At 50.5% G+C, this 15,612-nt stretch overlaps 1 protein-coding gene across 1 annotated transcript in view; it reads left to right on the top strand.

Annotated features, from left to right (window-relative positions):
• Positions 1–15,612, top strand: part of LOC140393891 (differentially expressed in FDCP 6 homolog) — a 228,453-nt gene that overhangs the window by 90,203 nt on the left and 122,638 nt on the right. The window contains exon 2 of the mRNA XM_072480488.1: positions 989–1,129. Within this exon, the coding sequence (XP_072336589.1) occupies positions 989–1,129 (141 nt within the window). The remainder of the gene's footprint in view (positions 1–988; positions 1,130–15,612) is intronic.

Genomic DNA, 15,612 nt, shown 5'->3' with positions numbered 1-15,612 from the left:
GGAATCCCACGCAGTCACGGGGAGATTGTGCGAACTCCACATAGACAACCACCAAAGGCTGGAATTGAACCCGGGTCCCTGGTGCTGTGAGGCAACAGAGATGACCACTGTGTCACTGTGCCGTTCAAAATCATGAGGGATCTAGGCAGAGTGGAGAGAGAAACATTATTTCCATTAGCAGAAGTCTGAGCACCGAGGACACAGATTTAAAGTTGTTGGCAAAAGAACCAACAGCAATACGAGGTAAATCATTTTTACACAGCATGTGGTTAGAATCTGGATTGTACTGTTTGAGAGTGCGGTAGAGACAGATTCAATTGGGGTGGTCGAAAAGAAATTGAATAGGTGGCGAAAGAGAAAAGAATTGCAAGGCTATTGGGAAGAGACAGGGGAGAAGAGAGCCAACATGGACATGATGGGCCAAATGGCCTCCTTCTGCCTGTAACAATTCTACAATTCAGCAAGAGGGCAGATGAGACCGCATTTCAATGTCTCTTTGAAAGACAGCACCTCTGACAGTCCAGCAGTCAAACTGTGTTACACTTGCGCATCAGCCTGGAACATGTGCTGAGAACAGGTCTTGAACCCAGTATCGTCTGACTCTGACGTGAGTGCGCTACTACTGACCCAAGACTAACCTGCCACGTCACTGTGAATCCCAGAAAGTAGTATGTAGACACTGACTTCTGGTGAGAAAACTCACAGCTTTTACTGAAAGCGTGCAGGCACAATTTTAAAAGGCCTGTTCGATACACTACTCACCAGTGCAGAGGTTGTTTGCAGAATAGTGGTATGGCACAATTATAATCGGTGTTGGAGGAAATGTATATACTACTTGTTTATATTTGTATAAGAAATATTTCACTGTGGCTGTCTAATAGCTCTTGTAAGGAAATGGATGCAGAACTTGATGACCCGAATGAGTATACTGACAGTCGTCTGAGACTCTAAAAGGAAGTTAGTGACATTGTTTGTTACTATTCTCTAGGTCTTGTCTCACAATCTTTGCACAGTCTTGCACATCCCGCATGATCCAGTGGCGCTCGAAGAGCATTTCAGAGACGACGATGATGGGCCTGTCTCCAGTCAGGGTTACATGCCGTATCTCAATAGATACATCCTGGATAAGGTAAACTTTATTTTCCAAATGTCTTCGTTTCTTTCCTCTTTCTCTGCTTAACATTATGATTTTAGGATTGTTGAATTCCCTGTTTCTAGGAGGGTAGGAAGCTAACTCTGTGCAGGTTGTGAGACTCAGCTTACGTAGTGCTGGAGGGAATCCATCTCTGCGCAGCTTTCTTGGATGACATTGCAAGACTAGCACACTCGCTGCCTAGGGAAGGCCAGATATCATTTCATTCTTAATAATGGTGCCTGGGCTTCTCGGAAATACTATGGGTAATTAATTAAATGTTGCTGAAAAGAGAGACTTCTTACAGAAGCTTTTTTTTCTTGCATTCATCAGGACTCATTGAAAAATGTCAAATTTCAAACAATCACAACAATTTATACTACAGGAGAATCAGGATGCTGATTGGTTGGCAAGTTGCTTCTGATTGGGATTGGCCACGGCATTGCCATGGAGAGAACAACAGGCCTATGCTTGAAAAACCCAAAACAAAATGTCTGCCATTAGGTGAGATTTCACATTGGACAACACTTGCTGAACAACGCGCCAATAGCTAGACTAGCAGCCAATTTAAGATATCAATGGAGGTCATAACATGGCTCATTTATACTTGCTAGAAGCGACATACAATCATACGCAGGGACCCATTCCCTGGAAAGGAAAATAATATATTCAAGCCGTACACCTTTTTTTGAATAACCCAGAAGCATTAAGAGCCTTTCTACATGGCATTGCCGTGGCCAATTAGAATTGGCTTGCTAACAAATCAACACCCCCTTTTGTCCAGTGGCATAAATTCTTGTGACCATTTAAAATGTGGCATTCTCAATTTAGTACAAGGGTCTGTCACATGTTGGGTTAACTTGGGACTGAGTACAGTACAGAGAGCACATGGCCCACATCCAGGGTCAGCCCAGTGCTGGACAGAGCTCTTTGTACCAGCCAGGATGGAGACAGTCCCGACTTGTAACTGTCGTGTTGGGTGTTCCGCTATACAAACAAACCAACACGGTTGTAGATGGTACAACTCTGTTTTATTATTCTTGATAACATCTACTGTATATTTCTGGCTGTGGTTCGTACTTTACCAGTTAACCTGTGGACCCAGCCCTTGCACTATCTTAGAGAGGCACTCAGCACATGGTGTATGTCTGAGTGGCACGCTGTGAGCTCTGTGCTCTGAGCTGTCTCCTGCTGGAATGAGCGGGAACTGTGGTGATCCCTGTTTTATAGTGTGTGTGCTCTCACTGGTGATTGGCTGTGATGTTGCGTGTGTGTTGATTGGTCCATCTACCTGTCCATCAGTGTGTGTGTGTGTTTGCACCATGATATGTTTATATGAATATCATGACCGTAACCTTTACTTATAAATAGCTCTAGTCAATAAAGACTTGAAGTCAATCTACTTGCGACTATGGAGGCTTCTACAGATCTACCAAACCCATAACCAACACCCTTCAATACCCGCGCATGTCCTGATGAAAAGTTTTGATAATGTTTTTCTTTCCAGCAACTGATTTTTAATAAAATTATCTGCTTTGTCTTTATATTCTCTCCATATAATTGCGAACTGTACATAGCTCAGACTTTCAGTGTCAATGTTTAGCTTTTTCCTGTTGTATTTAGTTTGATACAATTGCATTTCAGCAAAAATGTTTGGGAAAGTGTTCTTATGCAGTTTGATATGAATCTAAGTCTCGGAGGCATAAGAACGTGTTTTAACCTGTCGGTGGGGGATGGGGAGGGAGAGATGCTCTTTCAGTTTTGATGCACTTCCTGAGCTATGCACTTTCAGAGAAACACATCACTGGACTTTGTTTTGTTGATCTGAAACAAGTATCCAATAGAATTGTGATCTCTACCTGATACTCTGTTCACTCCATGAAGTTTGAATCTTCTTTCCACTTTTCAGACAAGTGTAGATTGTTTGTGTGAATATTAACAGGCTGGGCTCTGACCTTGAAATGTGAGAGGCTTGGAATTTTCCCAGTAACTTGAATGGAGTTCATTGTACCAAAATCATGCGTTGAGTGTACAGTACACAGACAGGCTGCGAAGGTATTTATGCTCCACACAATCCGCCTTCCATCCTACTTCATCCAGCCTCAACAGCATAACCTTCTATCCCTTGTCCCTCGCCTGCTTTTTAACATCCTCTTAAACGCAATGTGGAGGAAACAAATTCCTGTTTTCCCACTGAGCACGCCTGCTATCCTGTTCTGTGGCGCTAACACTATAAATAGGTTTGATTCCAGAACAGATCTAGCAGCTCAAAGCTGGGTACCCATGAGACACTGGGGCAGTAGCAGCAGCAGAATTGTATAAAACCACAATCTATAACCTCGAAGCGTAGCAGATCCCTCACTGTGCTATTACCCCCTTCCTTCCTAACAACATTGTGGGTGTAGCAGAGGGACTGCAGTGGTTCAAGGACACAGCTCATCACCACCTTCTTTTATTTTTAAATTTGTTTTTATTCAAAATTTTTCAATAATTTTTACAAACCACTACAAAAAGAAAACAACAAAAAGCATAGTAATAATTAAGAAAACAGCGTAACAAATTAGCAAAACAAGGTGGGGTATTTGCCCTTTACAAACAAAATCTATCCACCACCCACCCACTCCCGCCCCTTGGTTTGCTGCTGCTGCTTGAGGTGTTGGGTGCTCTGAGGTACAGACGAACCAACACGGTTGCGATTGGTACAACGCAGTTTTATTCCATCTAATTATTTATACATTAGACTTGGTACTCAGCACGTTGTGACTGTGTGAGTGTCTTGCTAATGAGGTCCTGACCATGTGCTGTCTCCAGATGGACTGCTCAGGAAGTGTCGTGTTTCTTGTCTTATACTGTGTCTGCTCTTGTCTGTGATTGGCTGTCGTGTTATGTGTGCTAATTGGTCCGTTGGTATGTCTATCATTATGTATGTGTTATGATGTATGTTTGAATATCATGACATCCCCCATTTTTTACAAGATTATGTGCCTACGTGGTTATAAATATAAATGTGTCCTGAGTGCAGCTAAAGGTGTGTGTGTGTGCGTAATATTTATATCATGTACATGGGGCTTAACTATATACAAGGGGTGATGTCAGGTGTGACATGCTAACGTGGTTGTACCATAACAAAAGAAGAACAACGTTGAAATTTGGAACGATTAAACGAGGCCTGTAATGATAAAACAGTGACATGTTATAAAACAGTAGTTGCTAAAGTTTGACGTGTGAACAGTCTCATAAGTCCAGTCTAGTAGGTGGGCGACGAATTCGGGTTGACCGCCTCAAGGGTGGGTCGAGAACCACCGGCTGAGGTGCCAGCCTGGCCACGGGTGGTGACAGAAGAGGCATGGTATATGGCAGCTCCACGAAGTCGCTATCAGGAACCAGTGGAGGACACGGCGTCTGTGTAGGGTCCCGTTTTGAGCGTGGAAGTAAGCGAAGGGCTCGGTGATTGCGCCTACGCACGGATCCATCCGGCATGGGTACCAGGAACGAGCGGGGAGCCACGCGTCAGAGAACTTCGGCAGGTGCTGACCAGCCACAGTCTGGTAGGTGGATGCGGACGTTGTCTCCAGGGGCCAGGGAGGGAAGATCAGTTGCCCGTATGTCGTACGATCTCTTCTGGCGATCGCGCTGCAGTTGCATCCTATGCATGATCTATTGTTGGTGCCAGGATGGAAGGCACAGTGGTTCTGAGGGCGCGACCCATCAGCAGCTGTGCTGATGAGAGACCAGTGGCTAGTGGGGCCGAGCGATAGGCCAGCAGGGCGAGGTAGAAGTCCGACCCGGCAGCAGCAGCCTTGCAGAGGAGCCGCTTGGCAATGTGAACGCCCTTCTCCGCCTTTCCATTGGACTGGGGATGCAGAGGGCTGGACGTCACGTGTGTGAAGCCATACGAAGCAGCAAAGGACGACCATTCATGGCTGGCAAAACAGGGCCCATTGTCCGACATGACAGTCATCGGAATGCCGTGGCGAGCAAAGGTGTCTTTGCAGGCCCTGATGACAGCAGACAACGTCAAATCGTGCAGGCGTATGACTTCTGGGTAGTTTGAGAAGTAGTCAACTATGATGACATAGTCCATGCCGAGCGCGTGAAATAGGTCGACACCCACCTTCGCCCAGGGGGACGTCACCAGCTCATGGGGCAGAAGCGTCTCAGGAGGTTGCGCCGGCTGAAACTTTTGGCAGGTTGTACAGTTGAGCACCATGTTGGCAATATCGTCACTGATGCCCGGCCAGTATACCGCCTCTCGAGCCCTCCGTCTGCACTTCTCGACCCCCAAGTGGCCTTCGTGTAGTTGGTCGAGAACCAGCTGGCGCATGCTGTGCGGAATCACAATCCGGTCCAGCTTCAGAAGGACACCATCAATGATGGCTAGGTCGTCTCGTACATTGTAGAACTGCGGGCACAGCCCTTTGAGCCATCCTCCCGTCATGTGGCGCATCACTCGCTGCAGAAGGGGGTCAGCCGCAGTCTCTCGGCGGATACGGGCCAGACTCGAGTCGTCAGCCGGCAGATTTGCCGCTGTAAAAGCCACCTGTGCCTCGACCTGACATACGAACCCCTCCGCATCTGGCGGCGTGCTCACTGCTCTGGATAGGGCATCCGCCACGATGAGGTCCTTCCCTGGAGTGTAGACCAGTTGGAAGTCGTACCTCCTGAGTTTAAGTAGGATGCGCTGGAGGCGAGGTCATCTCGTTCAGGTCCTTGTTTATTATGCTGACCAGAGGGCGGTGGTCAGTTTCGACCGTGAACCGTGGAAGACCATATACATAATCGTGGAACTTGTCCAAACCAGTTAGCAAGCCTAGGCATTCTTTTTCGATTTGCGCGTAGCGCTGCTCTGTGGGGGTCATGGCCCGCGATGCATAGGCCACTGGGGCCCATGATGCCGTGTCATCCCTCTGTAGGAGCACTGCTCCAATGCCGGATTGGCTGGCACCAGTTGAGATTTTGGTGGCACGAGACGTGTCAAAAAACGCCAACACTGGTGCCGTAGTGAGTTTGCGTTTGAGCTCCTCCCATTCCAGCTGGTGTGTGTGTTGCCACTGGAACTCTGTGGATTTTCTGACGAGGTGGCGCAGAGTCGCGTGTTGGAGGCGAGGTTGGGAATGAACTTCCCCAGGAAGTTGACCGTGCCAAGGAAGCGTAGGACAGCCTTCTTGTCGGCCGGCTGCGGCATGGCTGTGATGGCGCTCACCTTGTCTGCATCCGGACGGACCCCTGACCGGGAGATATGGTCCCCCAGGAACTTCAACTCGGTCTGGCCAAAGGAGCACTTGGCTCGGTTGAGGCGCAGGCCGTTTTCCCATATGCGGGCAAAAACGCATTGGAGACAATGTATGTGCTCCTGCGGTGTGGTGGACCAGATGATGACATCGTCCACATATACACGCACCCCTTCGATGCCTTCCATCATCAGCTCCTTGATTCTATGGAAGACCTCGGATGCCGAGATGATGCCAAATGGCATCCGGTTGTAGCAGAACCTGCCGAAAGGGGTGTTGAAGGTGTATAGCTTTCGGCTGGACAGGTCCAGTTGGATCTGCCAAAATCCTTTAGAAGCATCCAGTTTCATGAATATCTTGGCCTGGGCCATTTCACTGGTGATCTCCTCCCGTTTGGGTATGGGATAATGTTCCCTCATAATATTATTATTGAGGTCTTTGGGGTCAATACAGATGCGGAGCTCGCCAGAGGGCTTCTTGACACACACCATGGAGCTGACCCATGGCGTGGGCTCCGTGACCCTGGATAGGACCCCTTGGTCCTGGAGATCCTGTAGCTGCTGCTTGAGGCGGCCTTTGAGTGGCACAGGGACCCTGCGAGGTGCGTGAACGACCGGGATGGCGTCCGGTTTGAGGCGAATTCGGTAGGTGTAAGGCAGTGTTCCCATGCTTTCGAATGCCTCCTGGTTGTGGGCGAGGAGCGATTGGAGCTGTGCGTAGAACTCTGCATCCGGGAAGTCAGACGAGCCGTCTGGAGAGAGAGAGAGAATTTGTTGCACAAGGTGGAGAGCCTTACATGCCTGTGCGCCCAGCAGGGAGTTCTTCGATGAGCCAACTATCTCAAACGAGAGTGTGGCCGTGTGTGTTTTGTGTGTCACCTGGAACTGGCAGGATCCCATGGCCGGGATAACATTCCCGTTGTAGTCGACCATCTTGCACCGGGATGGCTGGATGGTGGTCTGACCTTCATGGCGTAGAAGGCTGACCATGCTATGAGGTTGGCGGAGGCGCCAGTGTCCAGGCGGAAAGTGATCGGCGATCGGTTGACCATTAGGGTGGCACTCCAGTCATCGCCCAGATTGATGGTGTTGACCCGGTTCGCATCAATGACCACAACCCGGAAGGCGTCTTGGTCACCTGTGTTGTCGGTTTGGATGTTGTGATGTGGAGGCTGAATGGTCCGCACGTTCCTGCGAGGTTGTCGGAGATGTGGAAGATCAACAGGTTGAGCCGCTCGACAGTAGGCAGCGTAGTGGCCCATCTTGCCACAGCGTAGGCATTGTCGGGTTTTTGCAGGACATTGCCCTTTTAAATGTGCAGCTCCACAGTTGCCGCACGTCATGACGTCATGGCGTTCGTTACGCCACTGCGCATGCGCAGTTCGGTCTTGCGTCGGGCGCGCCTGCGCAGCACGTCCCTCAGTGTTGCCGTAGGTTTTGGTGCGCACAAACGCGGGAGGCCTTTAAAAGTGCGCGAAACGGCCGCCCTCGTCCGGCCCGCGGGCCGGGAGAAACCCGATTGCCTGGACGCGTTCGGCCTCGTGGGTGGCCTGGCTTGCCGATTCGGTCGCGTGGGACCCCCTCCGTGCCGATTCGGTCGCCTGAAATTGGGCATAGCGGCTGGTCGCATTCTCATGCAGGACACAGGCTTCAACTGCAGATGCTAAGGTCAGGCCTTTCATTTTTAGAAGCTGCTAGCGTAGGCCACCGGAGGCAACGCCAAAAACGATCTGGTCCCGGATCATGGACTCTGAGGTGGTGAGGTAACCACAGGACTGCGCGAGTATGCGGAGGTGCGTCAGGAAGGACTGAAAGAGCTCATCCTTACCTTGCAGGTGCTGCTGAAAGACATACCTCTCAAAGCTTTCGTTGACCTCAACGTTGAAGTGCTTGTTGAGCTTGAGGAGGACCGTGTCATACTTAGCTTTGTTCTCGCCTTCCGCGAACACCAAGGAGTTGTATACATCGATGGCGTGCTGACCTGCGGTAGTGAGGAGCATGGCAATCTTTGTTTCATCCGAGGCGCCCTGTTTTTCATTGGCTTGCATGAAGAGTTCGAATCGCTGCTTGATGAGCTTCCAATTTGTGCCCAGGTTCCCAGCGACTTGCAACAGCTGCGGTTTGTTGCGGGTGTCCATGGCTCCAGATGGCAGATTTGCCGGTAGGTATCGATTCACTCACTGGTACCATGAGGTGTTGGGTGCTCTGAAGTACAGACGAACCAACACGGTTGCGATTGGTACAACGCAGTTTTATTCCATCTAACTATTTCTACATCAGACTTGGTACTCAGCACGTTGTGACTGTGTGAGTGTCTTGCTAATGAGGTCCTGGCCCTGTGCTGTCTCCAGATGGACTGCTCAGGAAGTGTCGCGTTTCTTGTCTTATACTGTGTCTGCTCTTGTCTGTGATTGGCTGTCGTGTTAAGTGTGCTAATTGGTCCGTTGGTCTGTCTGTCATTATGTATGTGTTATGATGTATGTTTGAATATCATGACACTGCTGACCTCCACTTAACGTTCTTCGAGAAAGTCAAGGAACGGTTGGCACCGCCTGGAGAACCCCTACAAGGACCCTCACAAGGCAAGCTTTATCCTCTCCCACCTGAGATGCCCAGCCATGTCACTGACCCAAGCCTCTACACTTGGGGGTTTTGCATCCCTCCACATTAACGAGCCGCCCCCGGGCTCCCAAGGAGGCAAAGGCCCGAACTCCGGCCTCTTTCGACTCCTGCACTCCCGGATCATCTGACACCCCAAATATCGCTATCCCCCAGCTCGGTTTTACCTGGGTGTCCAAGACCTTGGGCATAGCCTTTGCAAAGCCTTTCCAAAACTCTGTAAGTGCTGGGCATGCCCAGAACATATGGACTTGGTTTGCTGGGCCCCCTGAACACCTCACACACCTGTCCTCCACCCCAAAGAACTGACTCATTCTCGCCACTGTCATATGCGCCCGGTGCACCACCTTAAATTGAATCAGGCTAAGCCTGGCGCAAAATGAGGAGGAATTGACCCTGCCCAGGCCGTCAGCCCACAGGCCCTCATCTAGCTCCGCTTGTGCAGGGCATCCCAACTCTTAGCCACCTGAATGCCCAAGTAGCGAAACCTCCTCTCCACCATCTTAAGCGGTCGCTCTCCCAGTCTCTCTTCCTGGCCCCTCGCATGTATCACTAAAAGCTCGCTTTTCCCAACATTCAGCTTATACCTCTAAAAGTCCCCGAAATCTCTAAGGATCTGCATGACCTCCCCGATCCCCTCCACCGGATCCGCAATGTACAGGAGCAGGTCATCCGCATACAGTGAATCCCGGTGTGCCCCTTTTCCTTAGCCTCGTTAAAAGTTCTCAACAACTCAGAATTTCCAGTAAAATTCTACGGGATGCCCATCCGGTCCTGGGGCCTTGCCCGACTGCATACCCTCCAACCCCTTAACCAATTCCTCCACCTCAATCGGGGCCCCCGATCCCTCTACCAGCCCCTCCTCCACCTTAGGGAACCTCAGTTGGTCCAGGAATTGCTTCATCCCCCCGGGGGGTTCTGAATCGTATACAATTTGCCATAAAAGTCCTTGAAGACCTCGTTGATCCTTGCCGAGCTCAGCACCGTGTTACCCCCCCCCCATCCATAATTCCCCCTAACTCCCAAGGCCGCCTCTCTCTTCCGCAGTTGATGCGCCAGCATCCTGCTTGCCTTCTCCCCATACTCATACACCGCTCCTTGTACCTTTGTACCTTCCTCAACTGAGCCTCAGCCTTCCCCGTGGTAAGCAAGTCAAACTCCGCCTGCAGACTCCGGCGCTCCTTTAACAACCCCTCCTCGGGGGATTCCGCATACCTCCTGTCCACCCCAAGTATCTCCCCACCAACCTCTCCCTCTCCTTCCTGTCCCTCTTCTCCCTGTGGGCCCTGACTGAAATTAGCTCCCCCCCGATAACTGCCTTCAGCGCCTCCCAGACCACACTCACTGAAACCTCCCCCATATCATTGGTCTCCACATAGTTTTGGATACACCGTCGAATCCGCCCACAGACCTCCTCATCCGCCAATAGTCCTACGTCCAGTCTCCACAGAGGCATTGGCCTCTCTCCTCCCCCAGCCTCAACTCCACCCAGTGCGGGACATGGTCCGAGATGGCAATGGCCGAATACTCCACCCCCTCCATTCTCGGGATTAGCGCCCTACCTACCACGAAAATAATCAATCCGCGAGTATGCCTTGTGCACATGGGAGAAGAAAGAAAACCCCTTCGCCCTTGGCCTGGCAAATCTCCACGGGTCCACTCCCCCCATCTGGTCCATGAACCCCCTCAGGACCTTGGCCGCTGCCGGCCTTCTTCCGGTCCTGGATCTAGACCGATCTAACCCTGGATCCAGCACAGTATTGAAATCCCCCCCCATTACCAGGCTTCCTACCTCCAGGTCCGGGATACGTCCCAGCATCCGCTTCATAAATCCCGCATCATCCCAGTTCGGGGCATATACATTTAACAGCACGACCTCCCTTCCCTGCAATCTACCACTCACCATCACATATCTACCACCGTTGTCCACCACTATATTCCTAGCCTCGAACGACACCCATTTCACCACCAATATCACCACCCCTCTATTTTTCGCATCCAACCCTGAGTGGAACACCTGTCCCACCCATCCTTTCCTTAACCTAACCTGATCCGCCACCTTCAGATGCGTCTCCTGAAGCATGACCACGTCTGCCTTCAGTCCTTTTAAGTGCGCGAACACTCGGGCCCTCTTAATCGGCCCATTTAGGCCTCTCACATTCCACGTGATCAGCCGGATTGGGGGGCTGCCCCCCCCCCCCCCCCCCAGCCGACTAGCCATCCCCTACTTTAGGCCAGTCCCACGTCCAGGTCCCGCGCACCCACCCGTCCCCCAGGCGGCGCACTCCCGTCCCGACCACCTCTTCCCTTCCCAGCTCCCTCTCGCTCCCAGCAGCAGCAACTCAGTTGACCCCCCCCCGCTAGATCCCCACCTAGCATGGTTACTCCCCCATAATGCTTCCGAATGTCAGCTGACTCCAACTGACCCCGGCTTTCCCCCGCTCTCTCCTTGACCCCCCCCATGTGTGGAACTCTCATCCTCCTTGCGCCTATCTTCCCGCCATCATCTCCCTAGCGCGGGGAAAAAAAACGCGCTTTCCTGGATCAGCCCCGCCCCCTATGGCGCAGCTCCCCCATTCCCCATCCCCCACCTCTGTCCCTTTTTCCACCGGCGCCCACATTTCTCAGTGTCCCCCTGTCAAGAAGAGAAAAAAAACCATCTATCGTCCCGATACTGTGAACCTCCCATTCCCCAATTTACATTTCTGTACATCAACATCGTCATCTCCCCACAGCATCAGTCCCTCAGTTCTGGTCCAATTTCTCTTTTTGGATGAAGGTCCATGCCTCTTCCGACGTTTCAAAATAGTAGTGTCTATCTTGGTACTTGACCCACAATCGCGCCGGCTGCAGCATCCCAAACTTTACTTTCTTCTTGTGAAGCGCCGCCTTGGCCCGATTAAAACTCGCTCTCCTCGCCACCTCCGCGCTCCAGTCCTGATACACTCGTATCACCGCATTCTCCCACCTGCTACTCCGTACCTTCTTGGCCCAGCTCAAAACAGCCTCTCTGTCGGTGAAGCGGTGAAATCTCACCACTATCGCCCTTGGTGGTTCTCCAGCCTTTGGTCTCCTCGCAAGGACCCGGTGAGCCCCTTCCACCTCCAGGGGGCCCGAGGGGGCCTCAGCTCCCATTAGCGAATGGAGCATCGTGTTCACATAAGCCCCAACATCAGCTCCCTCCACTCCCTCGGGGAGACCCAGAATCCGAAGGTTCTTTCTCCTCGAGCTGTTCTCCAGGACTTCGAGCCTTTCGATACACCTCTTATGTAGCGCCTCGTGCGTCTCCATTTTTACCGCTAGGCCCAGAATCTCATCCTCGTTCTCAGCTGCCTTTGCCTTCACCCCACGGAGCTCTATCGCCTGGGCCTTTTGCGTTTCTTTTAGCCCTTCGATTGCCACTAACAACGGCGCCAGCACCTCCTTCTTTAATTCCTCCACACACCGTCGAAGGAATTCCTGCTGGTCCGGGCCCCATGTCGTCTGGGCTCCATCCGTCGCCATCTTGCTTCTTCCTTCTCTTCTCTGCCGCTGCTCCAAAGGATCCTTCGCAATCTGGCCACTACCACCGATCTTTTCCATACACACCAGGGGGGACTCCTTACTTCGTCACCCCACACTGGGTTTGGTCCAAAAAAAATTCCGTTGGGGCTCCCAAAAAGAGCCCAAAAGCCCGTTAGAACGGGAGCTGCCAAAACGTGCGGCTTAGCAGTGCATCGCCGCAACCAGAAATCCGACTTTCACTTTAGTAATGGAGAGGGATAGATGCGTGCAACAGGGCCAGGTTTACAATTGGGGGAAGGGTAAATACGATGTTGTCAGACAAGAATTGAAGTGCATAAGTAGGGAACATAGGCTGTCAGGGAAGGACACAAGTGAAATGTGGAACTTGTTCAAGGAACAGGTACTACGTGTCCTTGATATGTATGTCCCTGTCAGGCAGGGAAGAGATGGTCGAGTGAGGGAACCATGGTTGACAAGAGAGGTTGAATGTCTTGTTAAGAGGAAGAAGGAGACTTGTGTAAGGCTGAGGAAACAAGGTTCAGACAGGGAGCTGGAGGGATACAAGATAGCCAGAAGGGAACTGAAGAAAGGGATTAGGAGAGCTAAGAGAGGGCATGAAAAATCTTTCGCGGGTAGGATCAAGGAAAACCCAAGGCCTTTTACACATACGTGAGAAATATGAGAATGACTAGAGCGAGGGTAGGTCCGATCAAGGACAGTAGCGGGAGATTGTGTATTGAGTCTGAAGAGATAGGAGAGGTCTTGAACAAGTACTTTTCTTCAGTATTTACAAATGAGAGGGGCCATATTGTTGGAGAGGACAGTGTGAAACAGACTGGTAAGCTTGAGGAAATACTTGTTAGGAAGGAAGATGTGTTGGGCATTTTGAAAAACTTGAGGATAGACAAGTCCCCCGGGCCTGACGGGATATATCCAAGGATTCTATGGGAAGCAAGAGATGAAATTGCGGAGACATTGGCAATGATCTTTTCGTCCTCACTGTCAACACGGGTGGTACCAGGGGATTGGAGAGTGGCGAATGTCATGCCCCTGTTCAAAAAAGGGAACAGGGATAACCCTGGGAATTACAGGCCAGTTAGTCTTACTTCGGTGGTAGGCAAAGTAATGGAAAGGGTACTGAAGGATAGGATTTCTGAGCATCTGGAAAGGCACTGCTTGAGTAGGGATAGTCAGCACGGATTTGTGAGGGGCAGGTCTTGCCTTACAAGTCTTACTGACTTTGAGGAGGTGACCAAGCATGTGGATGAAGGTAAAGCAGTGGATGTAGTGTACATGGATTTTAGTAAGGCATTTGATAAGGTTCCCCATGGTAAGCTTATGCAGAAAGTAAGGAGGCATGGGATAGTGGGAAATTTGACCAGTTGGATAACGAACTGGCTAACCGATAGAAGTCAGAGAGTGGTGGTGGATGGCAAATATTCAGCCTGGATCCCAGTTACCAGTGGCGTACCGCAGGGATCAGTTCTGGGTCCTCTGCTGTTTGTGATTTTCATGAATGACTTGGATGAGGGAGTTGAAGGGTGGGTCAGTAAATTTGTAGACGATACGAAGATTGGTGGAGTTGTGGATAGTCAGGAGGGCTGTTGTCGGCTGCAAAGAGACATAGATAGGATGCAGAGCTGGGCTGAGAAGTGGCAGATGAAGTTTAACCCTGAAAAGTGTGAGGTTGTCCATTTTGGAAGGACAAATATGAATGCGGAATACAGGGTTAACGGTAGAGTTCTTGGCAATGTGGAGGAGCAGAGAAATCTTGGGGTCTATGTTCATACATCTTTGAAAGTTGCCACTCAAGTGGATAGAGCTGTGAAGAAGGCCTATGGTCTGCTAGCGTTCATTAACAGAGGGGTTGAATTTAAGAGCCGTGAGGTGATGATGCAACTGGTCAAAACCTTGGTACGGCCACATTTGGAGTACTGTGTACAGTTCTGGCCGCCTCATTTTAGGAAGGATGTGGAAGCTTTGGAAAAGGTGCAAAGGAGATTTACCAGGATGTTGCCTGGAATGGAGAGTAGGTCTTACAAGGAAAGGTTGAGGGTGCTCGGCCTTTTCTCATTAGAACGGAGAAGGATGAGGGGCGACTTGATAGAGGTTTATAAGATGATCAGGGGAATAGATAGAGTAGACAGTCAGAGACTTTTTCCCCGGGTGGAACAAACCATTACAAGGGGACATAAATTTAAGGTGAATGGTGGAAGATATAGGGGGGATGTCAGAGGTAGGTTCTTTACCCAGAGAGTAGTGGGGGCATGGAATGCACTGCCTGTGGAAGTAGTTGAGTCGGAAACATTAGGGACCTTCAAGCAGCTATTGGATAGGTACATGGATTAGGGTAGAATGATACAGTGTAGATTAATTTGTTCTTAAGGGCAGCACGGTAGCATTGTGGATTGCACAATTGCTTCACAGCTCCAGGGTCCCAGGTTCGATTCCGGCTTGGGTGACTGTCTGTGTGGAGTCTGCACATCCTCCCCGTGTGTGCGTGGGTTTCCTCCGGGTGCTCCGGTTTCCTCCCACAGTCCAAAGATGTGCAGGTTAGGTGGATTGGCCATGATAAATTGCCCTTAGTGTCCAAAATTGGGTTATGGGGATAGGGTGGAGGTGTTGACCTTGGGTAGGGTGCTCTTTCCAAAAGCCAGTGCAGACTCGATGGGCCGAATGGCCTCCTTCTGCACTGTAAATTCTATGATAATCTATGATTAATCTAGGACAAAAGTTCGGCACAACATCGTGGGCCGAAGGGCCTGTTCTGTGCTGTATTTTTCTTTGTTCTAAGTCACACAGTTTCCTGACTTGGAACTACACCGCCGTATGTTCGCTGTCGCTGGGTCAAAAGGCTGGAATTCCCTTCATAACAGCACTGTGGGTGTTGCTACACCACATGGACTGCAGCAGTGCCAACGGCCTAAACTCCACCACCACGTTCTTGAGGGCAATTAAGGATAGCAACAGATCTTGAGCGTGCCAACAACAGTCATATCCCATGAAGCAATTTTAAAAAAAGGAACCTTGCTTAGCAGAGATATGATGAACAAGTTATCTTTCCTCCTCCCAAATCATTCTATATCTTATATTGTACCAACGTTGATATTTCTTGAACCATTGAGTT

The sequence above is a fragment of the Scyliorhinus torazame genome, chromosome 17 (assembly GCF_047496885.1).
Source record: "Scyliorhinus torazame isolate Kashiwa2021f chromosome 17, sScyTor2.1, whole genome shotgun sequence".
NCBI lineage: Eukaryota > Metazoa > Chordata > Chondrichthyes > Carcharhiniformes > Scyliorhinidae > Scyliorhinus > Scyliorhinus torazame.
Note: the sequence above shows the minus strand (reverse complement) of the source record. Positions and strands in the feature narration are given on the sequence as shown.